We start from the raw sequence: 21058 nt of genomic DNA, 5'->3' as shown, positions 1-21058 counted from the left end.
AAATAAATTTAACTAGAGAGTTCCATGGCTCACAGTATTAAAAAGTAATTTTCGAATCTTGTTTAAAAGGAAGAGAAAAAAATTCAAATTATTATTATCCTTTTTTTAAATTTTAATCTCTCGTATTATAAATATCCGACACCTTTCTCACGATTTTCTTCTTATTTTGAGAGGAGCAAATATATACGAAAAAAAAATTTGAATCTTGTTTGAAAAGAAGAGGAAAGAATTCAAATTACTATTATCCTTTTCTTAAATTTTAATCCCGTATTATAAACGTTTGAAATATCCGACACCCTTCTCACGATTTTCTTCTTACTTTGGGAAGAGCAAATATATGCGAAAAAAAAATTTGAATTTTGTTTGAAAGGAAGAGGAAAAAATTCAAATTACTATTATCCTTTTTTAAATTTTAATCCCGTATTATAAACGTTTGAAATATCCGACACCCTTCTCACGATTTTCTTCTTATTTTGGAAGGAGCGTGTATATATATATGCGAAAGGTAAACAAATTTAATAAGAGACTCCTGCGCCGTTTTATACTTTGTACTGATATTCTGTTGCTACTGAAATTACTGTTATGCACGTGTCCCTAATATGCGGCTTTAACGCGAGAGCAGCTCGTAACATTAAATTCTCGGCCTGGATCTCTCTCTCTCTCTCTCTCTCTCTCTCTCTCTCTCTCTCTCTCTCTCTCTCTCTCTCTCTCCTCTCTCTCGGTGTTTTTGTAAGTTTATGACGCGTTAATTGTAACGCCAAGAGATGGAAGGCGAGCCTGTCTTTTCCTTGGTTTCTAATTAGAATTCGGGATTCCCTTTCCCTCCGCGAAATAATTGGGGTGAGGAGTTTTTGTGGCGATAAAACGAGTAAAAGGAAAGTTTGTGTGAAAAGTGTGGCGAAAGTTCAAGCCACGATCCCTCAGTCTTGTCATTTGGACAAGATTTTAATATCATGTTCATGTAAGAAGATTTAATTCGGTCCTGAATCAAATTGAAAAAAACTTTTAATTTGAATTGACTCTTACGCGGGATAAAGAAAAGAAAAGAGAGAGATCCACGATCTTTTTTTTAACATCGATAACAAAGGTTAAATAAACAAGGTGTTAGATGATAATATTCTGTTTATATTTCTGATTATATTAATACATTAATATATATATATATGGATGAACGTTTCATTATTATTATAAGAAATATAATGAACGGAAGTAACGAGTGGTAAGTAAATTCTACTTGCTTGGAATAAGTAGAAACAGAAGCGTATAGTCGGGCAGTGAAAATATTGATAATACTTAAAAATTAGCATCGATGACGAGGATCTTCCATTAACAATTTATTACAATTATTCATGTTATAACGTTAACGTTAATAAATATATTTACAATTATATATAAATATAAATATCAGAAAAATGAAATAATTCACACTAAAGTTCTCCCCTGTTCTTCTTTATCTCTAAAACGAAAACATCGTATCTCACCGAAAAAGGAAGTTTAAACTCTCTGTCTCCGTCTCTCGAGAACTCTTTTAACTGGCTTATTGTGGCAATTTCTAGAGCAATAGCGTCCGCGAGAGTTTATCTTGGAAGCTTCTCGTAAAACGTTGCCCATTCTCGCGAGAGGAAGAAGCGTAAAAGATCGCTTTATGCCCTGCAATAAGAAACTTGGTTCCAAGATTAACCCATCCCAACAGTGTTCTCGAATTAAAACGCCTGATCTTTATGAAATTTTCACCGCGCGAACCGCGACAATTTCGTAGCGAGGAAGAAATTCGAAATTGATAAGGGGAAAAATTGGACAAGTTTTTGCACGTGAGAAAATTTGACGAGGAATACGATATCGCGTGCCTTCTTTCACGTGTTACTCTTTACAATTAAAATTGTACTAAATTTCTTTTTAACGATTGTTTGTTGATCAAAATTCAGTTGATTTGTAATGGATCCATTTTTGGAATTTTTATCGATTTAAAATTGATAATTTGTTGACGATCGAAGCTCAGTTAATTTTGAACGTGTAACGGATCCATTTTTGGATTTCTTTTCGATATTTTTAATTTTAAAATTGATAATTTGTTGATTTTGAACGTATTGCGGATTTATTTTTGGATTTTTTTATGAATGTTATTTTTAATTTTAAAATTGATAATTTATTGAAACGTTGACGATTAAAGCTCAGTTGATTTTGAACGTCTAATGGATTCATTTTTGATTTTTTTTGTGGATGTTATTTTTAATTTTAAAATTAATAATTTGTTGGAACGTTGACGATCAAAGTTTAATTGATTTTGAACGTGTAAGGTATTTATTTCTGGATTTCTTTTCGATATTATTTTTAATTTTAAAATTGATAGTTTGTTGGAACGTTGATGATCGAAGCTCAGTTGATTTTGAACGTGTAATCTATTTTTGGAATTTTTATCGATATTTTTAATTTTAAAATTGATAATTTGTTGAAACGTTGACGATCGAACATGTAACCATTTTTGCAATTTTATCATGGGTGTTATTTAAAATTGGTAATTTGTTTGTATTGCAGGCTTTCTTAAAACGGGCCCGAAGGGAAGCGCGCAAGGAAATTACGGTTTGATGGATCTAGTGGCAGGGCTTCACTGGTTACACGAGAATCTTGGCGCTTTTGGCGGTGACCCCGACCGGCTGACGCTCTTTGGCTACGGCACAGGAGCGGCGCTTGCCAATTTTTTAGCCGTCTCGCCCATGGTGAAAGGTAACACGACCCCTTATGTATAAACTTTCAACTTCAAAAGTCGCGTAAAACTTATTCACCGTATTGCGCATATAGATGCTATACCGTGCGATGAGAATATCTTTCGAGGAATAACTACTGTTCCCTGCTGAAAAGAGGAACGCGGATTAACTTTGAAAAAAAAGCTGCCTATTTTTACCAATACTTTTTGCTTCTATTCTCTGTGATGTTTTAATCCAAAATCTTTATAGAATCCAGAGAATTCTAACTTATCGATATATTATAATATACAAATTTTTTTATTTCTCGTAACAAAGAAATTAATCACGATCTGTAATTAATCTAATTTATAAATTTCGAGATAATAATTGTAATAATTTCGAAAAATAATATATCAGCTTCTTATTCTAACGCAACTTGGATGGATGAGAATAATTTTTACGATTTTGAATATATTCAAATTGTTCCACAAAGCGGTCCTGGAAGGACCCTTGTTGCCCGACACTTCTTTCCAACAGCGAACGCTACTTTCGTCTCCTCGATGATAACAGTGTTTCGATGTTTCGTCGCAGGGGTGTCAGGATATTGTTCCCCTCCCTTGTGGGAGGGAGAGGGTAGAGTGTAGAGGGGACATTCTTCGGTGTCATCGCCGGCTTCGTTGTCGACGACGGCCACTAGAGACTTTAACAAGCTTCCTCGCGAGTAAGGAGAATAAGGGTAACAGAGCCGCGTGAACATGGTCGCGTTTCTAGATTGCGCCTCCATTCCGCTAACGAACCCACCTTCGCCTCGTCCTTAATGCCCTTCCACAATGCGTCCCACCCTTCCCCGCGCTCTTCGCCGCGAGCGCTCCTCGCGAGACGATGATCCGTGGATTCGAGCAACCGTCATTGTCATCGTGAATTCGAAAATTTGAGAGAAGTCGAAATCGGATCGATGATATTGTAAAATTCATAAAAAAGAGATTCTAAAAATCTAGAACGACGAGTCATCGTGTTCTAAAATATAAAAATTATCGAAATCGTGAACGATAGATATTGTAAAATTAAAAAAAAAAAGATTCGAACTCAAAGATTCTGAAAAAAATCAAAATAGAAGATAAAAGCCGTCGTGTTCTAAAATATAAAAACTATCGAAATCGTGAACGATAAATATTGTAAAATTAAAAAAAAAAGATTCGAAGATTCAAAAATCAAAATAAAAGGTAAAAGCGACGAGTCGTCGTGTTCTAAAATATAAAAACTATTGAAATCGAACGTAAACGATAGACATTGTAAAATTAAAAAAAAAAGGCGAATTCAAATATTTTGAAAATGGAAAAAAATCAAAATAGAAGATACGAGTCGTCGTGTTCTAAAATATAAAAACTATCGAAATCGAACGTGAACGATAGATATTGTAAAATTAAAAAAAAAAGATTCGAACTCGAAGATTCTGAAAAAAATCAAAATAGAAGGTAAAAGAGACGAGTCGTCATGTTCTAAAACTATCGAAATCGAATGTGAACGATAGACATTGTAAAATTAAAAAAAAAAGATTCGAACTCGAAGATTCTGAAAAAAATTAAATTAAAAAGTAAAAGGAATGAATCGTTGTATTCTAAAATATAAAAACTATCGAAATCGAACATGAACGATAGACATTGTAAAATTAAAAAAAAAAGATTGGAATTCAAAGATTCTGAAAAAAATCAAAATAGAAAATAAAAGCGACGAATCATCGTGTTTTAAAATTTAAAAACTATCGAAATCGAACGTGAACGATACTTGTCGTTCTCCAAAATTAAAAAAAAAAAAGAAAAAAGGGTCAAACGAGTAAAAACGGAAAAAAAAATGGAAGGTGTAAACGAGTATGATTCATATCATGGGTCACGTCTGGAAAATTAAAAATATGTTCGATCAGAGAGAGAGAGAGAGAGAGAGAGAGAGAGAGAGAGAGAGAGAGAGAGAGATACGGTTGAAATCGAGGCACGTGTTTTATTTTATCGCAGAGTTGGTCGAGAGAGTGGTATTGCTGGGCGGTTCCGCCCTGTCACCCTGGGCCATACAGCGTGATCCGTTAACGGTGAAACATCGCGTCGCCCAACAGACCGGATGCCCTGGTAACGTGGAGGCTGACGATATCGCACCGTGCCTTCGTTTGCGAAGTTTGGAGGAGCTTCTCTCCGTGCATTTGGACCCGCCGAGATTCACATCTGGATTCGCACCTTTCGTCGATGGGGCGGTCATGCCTCCGCCGATCAATCAGGTACCGCCCCTCCCACGTTCGCAACCTTTTCACCCTTTTTTTTTACGCGCGAGCAAAGAAACCGTTTATCCTCCTCTAGAAAGAATTAGTACAGCTGGTCGGGAGAGTTATGACATTTCCAATAGGAAATATATTTTTCTCTTTACGAGAAGGGTGTGTCGAGAGGGATGAAACTTATCCACTTTTTATTTCCGCTTCCTTTATTTTATCGTTGTATTATTGTCATCCCTCCTGCTGTCGGGACGAATCTAAGCGGAAGAAACATTTTATCGCGAGCAATAAATCCTCCCTAAGGTAAATAAATACGACGTTAAAACGTAATCTCTTTAAAAGAGGAACTTACAAACAACAGGAGGAATATAAAATATCGAGGGTATTTGGGAAAATTGCGCGTTAACTTCTCGAAAAATTTATTCCCGATATTTTTTTTTTTTAAATCGAACCTGGAATCTCCGCTGAATTGCCAATAATCTCTCTTCGGGAAAAAAGAATGGAGAGAGAGAAAAAAAAGAGAATCCGTCGAAAATCGCGAGGCGTGTCGTCGGTGGACGAGGAGACGACACGTGTAAGCGATGAGTTTGTTAATTGAACCGACAACCGACTGACAGATGTCGAGCGATGGAACACCCTCCGGTATTAAGTTCCAACCTACCCGCGTCTCCTCCGTTAATCGATCTTTCCCTTTCTTTCTTTCTCTCTCTCTTTCTCTCTCTCCCTCCTCCCTTTCCTTTTCGAAAATCGATCGAGAGTGTGTATCGGCAAGATTGCTCGTCGGCCAACTTTTAATTAAAAGCCATAAAGTACACGTAATTGTAATTGCAATTAACCACCGACTCCCTGCAATCGTACCTCGATCGATAGTTGCCCGCAACTTGCCTTTCGTGGTCGTTTAATTGCACGTACGCGCACAAAGAGAGAGAGAGAAACAGAGGGAAGGAAGATGGACGGAGGATCACGTTGAATTTTTCCCGTTTTCGAAGAATTTCCAGCCAACCGCCTCCTCGTCGGGTCTGATGCCCCTGGTTCCAGGCCCGGGGACCGAGTTCGCTAATTTCGGCGATCGAGACCTGATGCTCGGATTGACGTCAGAGGAGGCATGGGTCAACCTCACCGACGAGGATCTACAGGTAAAGGGGAGGAGGACGTGCAAGTGGGTCGATTTTACTTATTCAACAGGGGAGGAATCTTGGTGGTTCGTTTGTGCGTTGCTGTTTGTGTTGTTTGTTCGCTTTGACGAAGGGAAATCGGGACGATCCATTCTTTCGAAACGGAATTGCACGGATATTGGATGAAAATGGGAGAGGGATTCTTTGGGGATTCGAATGTAACGATGTTTATCACGGGAAAATAATTCAGCGAGAGATGTAGGTTGAAAGAAGGGGCAGATTACAAGATAGAGTTTTAAATGATAATTTATCTACGTCGGAATTTTAATTAAAAAACGAATCCCCAAAATCCGAGGATCGCAACATCGTGGGAGCTAATTGGACAATAAATTATTTTCCTTTCTTTTTTTTTTTTCTCTGGTTTTCAGCTTGTTACATCATGGAGATTTAATTTTTAAAAAAATACGGTTTTTATCGTGATTTATTATTTCATTTAAAATGTATACATAATAAAAAATACAGAAACGGATGTTAAAATAAAAAAAATCATTGACAATCGAATTTTTAATATGAAGTAATTAACTTAACTTTGAGTTTGATTTACGAAAAACTCATCGATAATTTATAATTGAATTAAAGTAGATGTTTAAAGAGATGTTATAAAACCGAAGCTTAAATACTTCTTAATAAATTTACAAAAATTTACAATTATTAATCTGCCTATATTTTGTTTATAAATGTTGCTAGTGTTAAACGATTATTTTTCATATTCATTTGAAAGCGAATTTTCACAATCAATACAATTATACACTTTTCGACTCCCCAATCTGTCTCGTTCCTACAAGATGGAAAAATAGAAGAAAATACTCCACGAATATTCTCGAAAATGTGATTCTAACGAGCGAATAATAAAGAAAGTAAAGGTAAAACCGAGACCGTGATGGTGGTCGCGGATCGTTGGAATTTAACTTTTAATTATCGCGCTTAACGAGATGCGAACTCGTGGGATCGCGGCCGTCGATAATTGACGCCGACTCGATAAATTACTAATTAGCGGGGCGAAACGCGGTCACCGATTCGTTGCCGGCTCGATTATCGCCGATTCGACGACGGTCACGGTCGATGGACACTTTGCCGGGACCCGTATTTCCTTGACAATTTGATGACGATCGGCCGTTTAGCGGCGAACCATTGTTCATCTGCGCACGCCGAGAAGATATCATCTCCGTTCGAGTCGTCGATAATTTCCAGTACGTCGCCTTTCGTTTCTTGAATTTCAAATTGGGCCGAGTTTTGTAGTTTTAGCGCATCGAAATATATATAGGGGGAAAAGGGGATCTCGATTAACCGGTCGTCACGATTACAGATTAGATTCTAGATTGTTCTAGATCGTCGAGGTTATGATTATGCATTGCTTATATACGAATATATATAGGGGAATTAAATTTTGGAGACGGTCCAGCGATTCTCTGTGCAATGTCCATTGAATGGATCGAAACTCTTGCACGTCAATTTTTATATTCTTTCTCTCTCGTTTTGATTTGAGATTGGTAGTTGGCTTGGAGAGTCGTTGATATTGTACGTAACATTTTGTAACGATTCTTCAAGCCTCTTTTTTTTATTAATTATTGAATGTTCAAAATGTGAGAAGAGATTGTAAAATTGATATTTTATTTTTGGATTGCGACAAAAAAGTAAGAAAGATTAACAAATCTTAGCCGAATAACAATTTCTACGCTATATTTCTCCTCCAATTCCCATCTTATTCACAACTATCATTCCCGCGTTCTTATTTCGATGACCTTACGACACTCACAATTCAATATACTCCTCCGTTTTCACGAGGGTCCTCGACGAATCCTCCTCCTTCTCCTCTCTCCCTTTGGATCCCTTTCGATCAACCGTGGACATGATTGCAGAACGGTCTGAACGAGACGAGGAGGGATCGGATTTTGCGCACGTACGTGCGGAACACGTATCGCTACCACCTTCACGAGATCTACTCGACCCTCCGTAACGAGTACACGGACTGGGAGAGGGGCGAGCAGAGCCCGTTGGCCATCTGCGACGGACTTTTGTCGTTGCTCGGCGACGGCCAGGTCGCAGCTCCCCTTCTGAGGTTGGCGCTGCTGCACTCGGCCTCGGGTGGACGCGGCTACTTCCTCCACTTCCAGCTGGGCGAGAGGCCGAGCCAGAGGGGCGAGGAGGTGCCCTACCTCCTCGGCATACCTCTGCTCCGGGGAGAGATCGCGTCCATTTTGATCGGCCAGGCCAACTACACCTCGGCCGACGAGAATCTGTCCAAACTGTTGGTCCACTACTTGGCCAACTTCGTGAGACGCGGGTGAGTCCACCGAGCTTCTTTTATGTTACGAGCAGGATCGAAGCCAACCTTGGTTCGATTGGCGTTGGAAAATAGTGGTGTAAGGGGTTGAAAGGGTTTTTGGGTTTCTTTCCTTCCATTTTTCCGTACTCCTCGGGCAGTTTTTGATTTCTACTTGTCCTCTTTAAAGGAGGAGGATCGAAAAAAAAAGAAACGTATCAAGGTAAAGGATTATCGTCAAGGAAGATGATTTTACTTGGAATTGCTTGGTAATGATTCGGAACGAGGAAGGAGCTCGATCCTCCGATTTCGATTGGATTAAATTTTTACGGTGGAAAATCATGAATAACGCATTTAATTGGATCAACAGTCGGGATGATTAGTCTTCGGACCAGCGCGCAAGGCAATTTCCATGCAAATACAATTTTACCCCCGCTCGGGCCATCCACGCGAGCAATTTCAAGTTGGAGGAATAAAATTTCTGTCCCGTTTCGAGAATCGTATAACAGGAAAGTTTCGAGAGCGTCTGTCGTTTGTTTATTTATTTATTTTTCTTTCTGTCGAGAGATCAGAGTAACGCCGCGGGTCGAAGAATGGAGGGAAAAGAAATTTTGGATTAACCACCGATTTCTAAACCGTTGTAAACTCGTTTCACCGACCTCCTAGAACGATATTTTTACTCGGAGAAGAAGAACCCGGAGAGCGGAAACTTAAAGTTAAAAGCAAGAAGAAGAAGAAACTTTTCTCTTCCTATTGCTTCCAACTGCGCTTCAACTCCGCGAGAAACTGTCTCGATATCGCGCCTCTCCACCATCGATTACACGTACGGAAAAAACATCAACGTCTTAATTAACATCGTTCTCGAAAACTTTAACCCAAGAGCTCGCTCTCGAGAACTTTTCGAATTACAAAATCTAAATCCAATTGTTTGAAAACAAAGATTGAGAATTAATTGACTCGAAAAATACTCCGCCTTCGATAGATTCCAGGAAACGTTAAAAATTTTCAACGTTAGGATCTCTTCTGTTCTGTTAGAGAGGTTAAAATTAGGAGAAGGATCGATCCGATCGAAGTTAGCAGCGATCACCTTCGAAGGGATCGTCGAAGCGTGGCCGTTTCGCGGAAATATGGGGAAATGGAGGCGGGATTGCAAGGAATCCGGATAACGAAGTAAATGGCGGTGTAGCCGGCGCGAAGTTGGAAACTCGCAATAACGGGGTGGAGGATGGAGGGGGCTAGTTTCTTGTTACGTGCCGGTGGATTTGCCGAATCGAATATTAGGCAAAGTTAGACGTTCCTCCTGTCCTGGAGTAATGATTATTGGATTAAAGCTAGCCGTGTATAATTTGATATGACGTGTTTCGTCTGCCTTTCGTTGGACAATCTCTCTTCGAATTCGATTCCGAGTGAAATCGATCCCGACTTCCAATTCTGACGATATCATTAATCCGATCATTTCGAATTGTAATTTTGAAAATTCGATTCGTCCTTTTTTGCCTCTCCTTTGATTCTATTCGTCAAACTATTCCCCTTAAAACTGCAGAAACTCGCGACCAATCGAGAGAGGTCCACTTGTTCTGCCGAAAAGTTTCCATCTTGCGCCATCGCTTCTTAACGATCGTTAAAATCAATTCGACCGTAATCTGAAATTCCACTTCTCGATTCCAAAGATTGGAACGGTGTAATTATTTGCGAATCCTCGTTTGCCTTCCTATAAGGGAACAAAAAAGGACACGCAGGATTATTTTTCATGGAAAATTGCCGTAGCGACATCGGGGAGACACTTGGCTGGTGTTAGGAAGAGAAAGCCGGCCAACTCAATTTCCAAACGCAATTTCCGTTCCAGTTTCTCGTCCTTGGTCGCCTATACAAGTGGGACAATGGGGTATCGGTTCCCGGTGAAATAATTAAACGTAGAGGGAGAGATAATTGTCTCTTTTGATAAGAATTTTTTCCACGACGAATTGTAGAACCTACTTGCTTGCCTCGTCAAACGTAACGAATCTTCGTCTTCGAGATTAGAACTAGCAGAATTCTTTTTCGTTCACAAACACATATATTTATAATAGGATATTTCCTATATACGATTAATCGAATCGAAATTAAGCGCTAAATGATAAAATTGAAGGAAAATTTCGCCCGAGAACGCGGCGATCGATCGAGAGGAATTGACGTGTTTCAGGGATCCGAACGGAGCGAGCCCCCTGACATCGGGATCGGACGGGCTCCCTACCAGCCCCCCGTTCTGGGATTCGTACGACTCGATCAATCAGCTGTACCTGGAGGCCGGTCGCAGCACGGAAATGCGGTCGCATTACAGGGGCCACAAGATGTCGCTGTGGTTGAACCTGTTGCCGCAGCTCCATCGACCGGGCTACGAGATCAGCATGCGTCACCATCACCTCGCCGAAACGGCGACCCTCTACGAAGGCGTGGTGCGCCCCCAGACGTTGGCGCAACCGTTGCCCCCGCCTCCGCTCCCGGTCCCCTCGCCCACCGAGCCGTCCTCCATCCTCTCGAGCGTCGTATCGACCACCGAGTGCACCCCTAACGCCACGGTCGCCACCACCGTGCCCACCACCACCCACGCCCCCAACGCCCACCCAAACCTGGGCCCCGGGCCCAACAACATCCTCAAGAAGCTCGCCTCCAATCATTACCAGAATTACACCACCGCCCTCTCCGTCACGATCGGGGTCGGGGTGTTCCTCCTCGTGCTCAACATCATGATATTCGCCGGGATCTACTACCAGAGGGACAGGAACTCGTCGAGGTCGTCGGCCTCGGCGTTCGCCAACAAGAAGAAGGAGGAGCTGTTGGAGGCCGGCTGCTCGGGCATCGAGGCGCCCTCGGCCAAGCAGAGGCTGTCCACCTTGAACCTGATGGACTCTCCCTCCTCGAGCCCGCCCCCGCACAAGGCCAAGCTCGCCCAGGAGTTGGAGCTGCAGTTGCAGGAGTTCCAGTGCTCCCCGCCCCCAGGCGGGGGCAAGAGGGGGGTGTTGGAGCCACCGCTGTACACGAGGAGCCCCTGCGTGCAGAGGACGCGGACCCCGTCGCCTTGCGTGGACGCGACCACGGCCAGGATGGACGACGACGAGGACGAGGACGACGACGACGAGGACGAGGACGACGACGACGACGACGACGAGGACGAGGACGAGAACGGGGGCAACAGCAGCGACGACAACGACGACGAGAATCTTCCCGAACCCCCGCCGCCACCCAAGGTGCCGGCCCCCAATGTGAATCTCTCGTGTCCAGGAATACTCAGGCAACCTGGCACACCTGGCAGCGCCAAGAAACGCGTTCAGATACAGGAGATTTCCGTCTGAGAATTTTCTTTTCTCCTTTCTTCTTCTTCTTCTTTTTTCCTTCCCTTCTCTCGATGAATCGAACGATCCCTGCTCCCTCCTCCACCCTTCACTACTCGATCGTTGCTACTGCTGGCGGTAGTCGATCATCGATGAGGTTTCGAGAGATGGCGCCGTGGATCGATCAGAGAAGAGAATTTTTCGGGAATAAAGGAATAAGTGGTTCGTTCTTCGATCTGCTTTTGCATCGTTTCCTTTTTGTTAAATGCGGAGGTGTCGGGCATTTTTCGGTTTCGGATCGGAAGAGGCGCGAGTAAGATAAGTGCACAAATCAGATGGCCTTAATGGGAGAAACGAAGGGAGAGGCAACTCTCGTCGGAGTCGGCCAACTCGAGTTCAACCTCCGAGTTCCCTCCGAGACTCGACGATGAATATTTTCCAATATTTCTTACCGACCCGAATAGAAAACGAAAAGAAAACAAAAAAAAAGAAAAAAAAGAAAAAAAACAAAAAAAGAAGCGGCGACAAAAGAGAAGAGAGAGAGAGAGAGACAACCTCCTCTTATCGGAGTGAATGTTCGACCGCGTGAAAATATTTCGTACAGAGCTAAATTAAACGATAGACCTTGTTCGAATACTTTCGACAAGAGGAGCGTGTGTTCACCTTATCGAGGTATCCGTAACATCCTTCCTTGAAGAAAGAGAAAGGAGGATCTTGTTGAGAAGGAAAATGTGATGAACGAAGAAAGTAGCGAAAGTTTGGCGGCGAGAGAGAGAAGGGAAGAGAGTCGTCGAGCATCGGTCGAATCGTTGCCGGGGATCGTCGCGACGCTACGCTCGACGCTGCGAAACGAGGGGATTGATATAATCTCAGGAACTGAGAAGACAAGGCGCGCGCCGAACAGAGGCCCGGCAGGATGCCTCGGGCTTCCTTTTTTCCTTCCGGATTTGTCGGAGCACTAAGTGGAATTATTCGAGGAATTGGAGGGTCTGACCTCGACTTTTTGGGTCTCGTGACTTTTTTTCCGCGAGAGAGAGAGAGAGAGAGAGTGTGTGTGTGTGTGTGTGTGTGTGTGTGTGTGCGCGCGCGTGCGCGCGTGTGTACGAGAGGAATTGGACAGCTGATCAAGCGAAACTCCGCGGGCTGAGAGAGGAGAGCCTGCTGGCTGATGCGAATCTGAACTTCTCGTCGGTATAATCGCGTGTGTTCTTTTAGTTACGAGAGAGAAGTGTGCGGGAGAGAAAGAGGTGAAGGGAGAGGACGCTTGCTAAGAATGACGGAGGGATATATATATCGTGGTGAATCGTATCGAGGAAATGTTGATGTGAAGGATCCATATTTTTTTTGCTTCCTCGTGGAGGGTGCTTACAAGGACGGTTCCTGTTCAATTTTCGTGAGTTTGTTGTGACACGTTTGTTATTATATGTATATACATATATATACGTTTTTGTTTTATAATTCTAGTATACGAAAATGTTCAACGTGTTTGTTATTGAAGTTCAATGTACAAGTGGACAAATTGATTTGTCGTTGAAGGAGGAATGTCGTGATATTTTTCGTTTCGTGATTTTTCTGCACGGAATGATAATAATTACGAAGTGAGTTATCACGTTCAGAAGATTTATCAATCTATTTATTTTTAATTTCCTTCGCAGATGGATTAACAGGTTACGAAATGGATATCGACTTTGAAGATTCGTGTTCGGGATGCAATTTATTCGTCTTTTTCTTTTATCGAGTTAAATTTTAAATTATCGTCATAATTCATCGCATAATGCAGAGTCGGTACTCGAATGTCTAATTTCTTTAAACATGGTGCTCGATCCTACGTTAATTAATGCGGCCCTGCAAGAGATTTTCGCGCGAAAATGAAATAACGAAATTAGTTGGTAGGCAAATGGAATCGGCAATTTTGAGAATGTCGCGAATGTTCTTGTTTCGAGTGTGTACCGTCCTCCTTCTGTTCACTGTGTTTGCAACGTTCCTCGCTCTTCTCCATTGCCTCTCGAACAATTAGCCTTGATTACGTTTCGTTCGAATACTCGGAGCTAAGTTGGATTCGTCGAGTTGATGACAAAAACACCCGCGCGTCTATTTATTCTAAAACTAAGGTTTCTCGATCATTTCGATGATCCAATGGTCGAGAATATCCTTAATTTTGAAACTATGGAAATTATTTAAATGAATAATTTTGTAATTTAAAAAAAAACAGTTTTAAATTCAATTTCGATATTAAGTAGTAACAGACAGCAAAGATCGGACATGGAAGTGACGAAGAATTAATTCTTTGCAAATTAAAATTGAAAGTTAAAATATGTATCTCTCTTTACTCTTGAATTATTTCAATATTTAATTTACAATTTAAAATGTAAAATGTATTTGATTGGTAAAAGTTGTTAATATCAGGAAACGTGAGTTTTAACATAGAATCTTATATTTCTTTTTTTTTTCTTTCGACATATTTAAGGAATCTGAAACGATTCCTCTTTCGATTCCATCAACGCACAAACCTTTCGAGATATTCTTCATTTTCCATCCACGAAAAATATATATATATATATAAGATATGCGGCGGAAGTAACGATCGATGGCGGAAACGGGAGATAGATGAGTGGCGACACGTAAAAGGAGAGGCGAGGAAGTTGTAAGAACGAGGGAGAGGCCAGCCATAAAAATCTAACCTGATTTAGCTCAACTCAGGAGGAAACGCCCTTGACAAAATTCGTGCGTCTTTGGAATGATTCTATCGATCCTCGAATCTCGAACGAAAGAGGAGAGAAAGAGAGAGAGAGAGAGAGAGACTTTTCGCGTGTACGAGTATATTTGCGCGTGTGTGCGTGAAAAATTGCGGGTATGAAGAGAAGAATGAGAGCGAGAGAGAGAGAGAGAATGAGAGAGAAAGAAGTTGGAAAGTGCTGTCGTTGAAAACTCTGGTGTCGATTCGTCGACGAATCTTCGAAAGATGGAAGAATTTCCTTTCTCGAGCGACGAAAGATGGAGAAATCTTTGTCTTGAAAAATTGGCGATCGAGGATTTTTCGATGGATCGATTCGACGAGGCAACGACGTCTTCGAGCGTCATTTACATACAGAATTAAACGAAGGCATGCACACCACGTATACACATGTCTGATGACACGTAACACGTAACACGGACGCGAAGGACACACGGTGGAAAACACACACACGAGGTACACACGTACACGATTATCAATGTTTGGAATGTTGGGATTTGTTTAAATAAATAATTAAAGCATTTAAAGCGTAAGCGGATTGGTAATTTGTGGATTCAGATTCCTCTTCTTCCGTATCTACGTCTTCTTCCCTCTCATCTTTTTCTCCTTTTTTCTCTTCTTTTCCTTTTAAAAATATTTATAATTTATTCTTGTTTTTTTTTTTCAAAACGTAGAATTACGCGGATGCTATCTATTTGTTTGTCTCTTTCCACGCAACGATTTTGTGGCCAACGACTGATTACTTCGCTTCTCGTCCGATTAGGTAAGTGCTAATTTTCATAGTTACCTCGTTACGCGTAGATCTTAAATGAAAAAGCAGATAAAACAGTTAAACAGATTTCTTTCGCGTATAAAGAAACACGTAAATTCGATAAATTTCCACAAAAAGTATAAACACTTTTCGCAAAAACCTCCCGAATCAAGCTATTTCCATCTCTCTAAATTCCGCAAGAGTCTCATCTCTAAATTTCGCCTCACGAAAGAAAGGCGAAAGAAGGGAAGGAAGAAGCCGGGGCTGTAAAAACGAGAATAAAAACGGGGTAACACCAAAATAAATTCCGACTCTTTAGAGCTCAAACAAGCTGTAAGAAGCGGCTCACTGAGGAGATAACAAACGAAATCCAAGGAGAAAGAGAGAGAGAGACGCAACTCTTCCTCTCCCCTCATCGACAAAGCAACAACCATGGTTTTCGATCACGCCCCCCGTTCCTTCCCTCTCCAGGATCCTTTGCCACCTTTGCCAGCTGAAAACCACTCGAGGAGACACACTCGATGTTTTAGGGTAATGGAAATTCCTCCCCTCCCCTCCCAGGAACGAGCAATCTCGACTTCTTGCCAAAGTGCCACGAACCTCTCCACCAACCTCTCCTCAATGTGTAACCGTGTTGACGAGTGTGCGTATGTACGGCAGAGAAAAGTTGGAGACAGGGATCGTTTGACTTTTTTTTTAACGAAGTTGAGACGAGGGGAGTAGGAGGATTACCCGTTGTAATTAATTCGCAGTTTCAGCTAGAATTTTTGTTTTATCAGTTCGGGGAGAAGGATTGTTTCGTTTGAAATTGCTTTTTATGGAAATTCGAATAATTTAATTTTGATTACGGTATACACTTGAGAGAGAGAGAGAGAGAGTATTAAAATCACGTTTCAACTCTTCCCAAATCCTTGCCGAGTAAATACAACGCGGCTCGAAAGTTTTGGGACGAGATCTCGAAGAAATTAGGTAACCGCGCGATATTACGTTATTGTACGTCGCGGCTGGGGAGAGATGCCAACTAGTATTTCTGCCAAACAACCCCCGCGAAATTGCTCGAGCGTGTGTACTCGAATTGTAATTTAACAGGGATAATAATCGATCATCTTGCGATTGAACCAGCAAGATTTAATCGATCAAAATAAAAGCGAGATACAAAATAAAATGTAAAAGAAAGAGGTGGTTTTCTCGCGCCTCTCTCTCTCGCCATTTCTCCTCGAGCGAGACGCGTCTCCCCTCCCCTCCCACGCGACCACGGCGTCGGTGGAGGCTCGTATTGACGTCTCGTGGTCTTCCTTGCGGAGGGTCGTCGAAGCTCGAGCTTTAATGGGGTGCTTCCCGCCTCTTGAGGGCCGAGCCAACGAGATCTGCCGCGGGCTCAAGTATAATTAGTCGTGGCATCGCACACGGTCCATGGCATGGAGCGAGTGCACGGGCCGGATATATACCTATATATATTGCTGCGACGCCTGTAACGCCGGTTGACTCGGATGTATAAATGAGCTCCAACGTCCAAGGAAGAGTGTTTCTTTTCTTTTTTCTTTTTTGGAACATTTATTGTCACGTTGCTTTAGGTTTGAAGAAGTTTGAAATGGAGTTAGAAAATTTTCTTTTTATTATTCGTTTCGTGTTGTTCGAGATTGTTGAGATAAGAAATAAATAATATAGTTCGTTTTTTGTTAATTTTAGGGAGACTGATAGTAGTATATTTTTAATTTTTCACTTGTTGACATGAACGAAATAACGGGATAATTTTATTGGCAATTAGAAAACACTAGTAATTTTAATTGTGTTGAACTACAGTTGGATAGATTGATATTTCTAATGACACGTAAAAATATAATGGAGGCATCTTATTATTAGTGAAATTATATTATAACATTGTTAGTTTTCAAGCTACGTTTTCGAATTTAATTAATTTAAACAAATTGAGCTCGAGTAGTTTCAAATCGTTTCATCGATGTTGTTTAACAATTAGTTAAATTTTTTAATACAAATTTTTCAATCCAAAATTAAAAATATGCAAATTTTGGAATTGTTACAATTTAACATCATGTCAACCTAATTTCCCAAGTACTTCGTTAAAACAGAATCTTTGCCTCGTTCAAGAATCTTGTCCTCGAAAAATTCAAGTCCATTCCATCTTAACTCGGCTATTCCAGTCTATCCGTTACGTTGCTGTTGGAATAAAAAAAAAGAAGCACGCGAATCCACATCGTTGAGGTCGAAATCTCGAATGGGAAGCGTGATTGGGCGACAATCAGGGTGGAAGATGGCCGCGAGGGGGGCGTGACTGGCTCGATATCGTGGCGATCGATCATCTTTGTCCGTTTCCTCAACGAGTCATTCTCCTCAAGTTTTTGTCTCGAGTTTGTTTGCCAGACAGATATTGGGAGGATGGGCGCGAATGTTTGTAGCGTTTCTTTCTTTCTTTCTTTCCGCAGACGTGACGATTGTTTGGCGGTGCGAGCAAAGGGATGAATGCAGGATAATGGTGGGGATGGTTATGAAGTCTTGGCGGATGAATTTTGGGGGTTGCAAGTTTAATTGGAATATGGGAAGGGGATTGGGAGCATTGTGGCTTGGTAAAGTGAATTTCAGGTGAGGATAGACGATGATATTTGATAGTTTGGAGACCTGAAATTGGATATTCGTGGAAATGTAGGAATTTAACGGGTAAATTTTGTCTATGATATCTACTTTTAAATATAAATCTCAATATATTTTTAACAAATGCGAAAGCATATAGAATAAATTGTATATATTATTTTTCAGTAAGTTGATCAATAAGTTTATTCGAGCTTGGATGGAAATGAACGAGTACGTTTTCTATTATTTTTTTCCTCTCTTCTATTTTTCTTCCTTCCTTCCTTTCTTTCTTTCTTTCTTTCTTTTTTTTTTCAGCCTGATTTATTCCACGAGATACACATTTACGAGGGAGGAAATAGATTCTAGGTTTAGAGGAGCTGACTGATGGCCTCATTTTTACTTTAATTAATCGTCGACGTTAAGTAGCGTTGGAAAATAAAAGACGAATAAACGGCTCGTACGTCGACTGTAAAGCGCTATCGATTAGAAGGACGAATAATTATCGACGAAAAAGTAGGAACGAACTGTCTAAAAAATATGTAATATCTCCGTCCATATGAAGTATGGACGATATTTGTCATTCTGAAATCCATTCGATTCGAAAGGAAATACGAACGAACGTTGTCAAAATCTATGAAATTAATCAAAATGATATAATCGTTTAAGTAAGTCAAATTTTCATCGTACAAGAAAATTATGCTTAAGATTATGACGGATTCATAAAATATACGAAGAAAAATTACAACTGAAACCTCCTATAATAAAAATCACTCTGGGAACCATTTATTTTACACATAATTCCAAATAAAAATCAATCGTGATTTGAATTACGATCGAGTTATAGAGACATAAGAACAGAGTTAAGTGACACGAGCAAATGACAATTACAACTACAGGATCTGGAAGAATAGCTCAGATCCTTGGCAGGATTACGCCATAAAATTGACACATTCTTTGCACATCAGATGATACACTGCACTCGATTGCAACATATGTTATAAGAGATTATCAAATTTCTTGTTTAAAATACCTCGATAAAAACCTGTCGTCTCTTTTACTCGAAAAGAAGAATTTTCTAAATGATTCGATACGAAGATTATAATATAGGAAGGGTTTGAAAAGATTTTTCGATACGTATCTATAAAAATTAACAAGCCCTTGGAAGAATGCGATAAAGGGAGAGAGCGGAAACGTCTTTTGAAACGAGCGCAGCAAGCGCAGCTAGCTTGAAAGGTTTGGCGATCGTTCACGCGTCGCAACATACTGGGCGTGCGGCGATAACGCCGTTGCTATGGATATATCACCTCTTTTTACGATAGCGTGAAAGCCATTTTTGAAATAAAATCCTCGCCGCTTTACTGCCGCTCAAGAGTGCATTGTGATTCTTACGTACGAAAACTTCGTTTCACAGTTCTTTGGAAACGGGATCTTTTTTTTCTTTTTTTCGCTTACACGATGATAAATAGAAACGAGTACACGGTGAAAAGCCGCGAGCCTTTGGTCAAATCTCCGCTTCTTGAAATGCTGGTGCACGTTTATAAAAATTAATTAATTAAACTGTACATACGTGTTGTGATAATTTTTTAAAAAATTATGTCTGTTCGTTAAAATTATTCGCAGTGAAATGCATCGAATCTCGATCGATCGAAATTCGAAGAGTCGAGTATGTATTTTCTTTCCAATTTTTTCTTTTTTTTTTTTGCTCTACGATAAGACTGGAAAGCGGTAACACTCCAACATCAGGATCGCACAACTTCTCTTTACGATGGTGTAAAAAAAAAAAAAGAAAAGAAACACGAACTTTTTACATGTCAAAAAACAAAAAGTTTAATACGAGGATAAATCGTAAAATCGTTTTGCTTGAGAATGGATGGAAACTCGTGTCTCGATGCATAAACGTTTCGCTCAAGTCTCAAAGGAGGAAAGTTGAACGTCGATATTCGAATTGCGCGTGCAATTTGGCCAAACATGGCGGAACAAGAAAAGAAAAAAAGATCGAAATTTTAAACTCTATCGCAAGAATGTACGTATATATATATATATATATATATATATATATATATATATATATATATATATATATATATATATATCTATTCAATGTAACTCAAAATATAGGAATTTATGTACGGGAAGTTGTGTGTTTGGAACGCGTTTAATTCGTAAATTGTGGTACACCATCGGTCGATTTCGCGAGAGTTATGTTCGATTGTGCCGCTATCCATTAGTATTACAATTAGGGAATAATTGGTTAATACGTGTATACATATTACACCATATCAACGGATTCACGTTTTGCGGACAAAAGCCTTGTATCGTTTGATCGATGTTTCTTTTCAACCACCTTCTCAACCATTTATCGTGTAACACAATATTCTATTTAAAATTCACGATACAAACGACGATCCAATATCATCAAATATAATATAATTATCCAAAATTATTCGTTCACACGCGATTATTCCAATCGATATTTCAAAATAATGGAATTCGAATTAATTATTCGTTAACAACGAGTAGAATAAAATCTTCGACACAACGTGTTTCTCATCTTGTATATCCTTTTATCTCTTCGAAATAAATTCGTTTTCGACGAATTTCGCGAACGAATTCCTCTTTGCGGATAATTAGATAATCGGCGGTGGCGAACGTTCCCCGTTCATTGCCGGTGCTTGGCCGATTCGATAAAAGCCAAGGGTATAAACCACGCCCGTCGTTACACCTAACAAAGTAGATTAACGCGGCCCCGGTGGCGCTCTCGGCGCTCCATCCCTCGCTTCATCCCCTACGAAGGAAGGGAGGAGGTTCCTCGCTTCTTCTTCTTCTTCCTTGTTTCGCGGGATAACCGAACAAACTTGGCGAGAAAATTGTTTTCAGGCCAATCTTGTGCCTTGGCGAGGCTAATTGTTAAGTTAATACGTATAGAGATGTTTCCTTTTGGATTTTTGGGATTTTTCGAGAGAATGATAGTTTTTTTTTTTTTTGAAAAGTGGTTCTATCGAAATGATCGAGAAATTTGGAATGATTTGTTGGAAATGCACATTTTTTTGAATCGTATTAGTAAATGGATACAATCTTTCTTAGTGAGTTAATAATAAGGAAGTTGTTTATTCAAAATATAATAATAATCGCAAATATTGTAGTATCATTGTGTTTAAAGTAATTTAAATATTCTAGAGATTTTTAGTTATTACTTTTTCGGCAGGTTAACGTCTTGACTCTGATTATAGTTCGTCAGGAGAGGGAGTTCTTTTTTTAAGGCAATTTTCTTTTCCTTTCTTTTTTGATCGAGAA

General features: G+C 40.3%; 1 protein-coding gene across 6 annotated transcripts in view; it reads left to right on the top strand.

Annotated features, from left to right (window-relative positions):
- The window catches only part of LOC410779 (neuroligin 2), a 58916-nt gene extending 43959 nt beyond the window's left edge, over window positions 1-14957 (top strand). For 5 of the 6 annotated variants that reach the window (XM_006571494.3, XM_016917686.2, XM_006571491.3 and 2 more), the window contains 5 exons: window positions 2536-2724; window positions 4694-4950; window positions 5931-6077; window positions 7976-8400; window positions 10562-14957. In XM_006571494.3, the coding sequence (XP_006571557.2) occupies window positions 2536-2724; window positions 4694-4950; window positions 5931-6077; window positions 7976-8400; window positions 10562-11711 (2168 nt within the window). In that variant the 3' untranslated portion in view covers window positions 11712-14957. The remainder of the gene's footprint in view (window positions 1-2535; window positions 2725-4693; window positions 4951-5930; window positions 6078-7975; window positions 8401-10561) is intronic. The other variant, XM_016917687.2, reaches the window with a different exon arrangement.
- The last annotated feature ends 6101 nt before the right edge of the window (window positions 14958-21058 follow it).

The sequence above is a fragment of the Apis mellifera genome, linkage group LG1, assembly GCF_003254395.2.
Source record: "Apis mellifera strain DH4 linkage group LG1, Amel_HAv3.1, whole genome shotgun sequence".
NCBI lineage: Eukaryota > Metazoa > Arthropoda > Insecta > Hymenoptera > Apidae > Apis > Apis mellifera.
The sequence above is the reverse complement of the archived record's forward strand: the minus strand, read 5'-3'. Positions and strand labels throughout refer to the sequence as shown.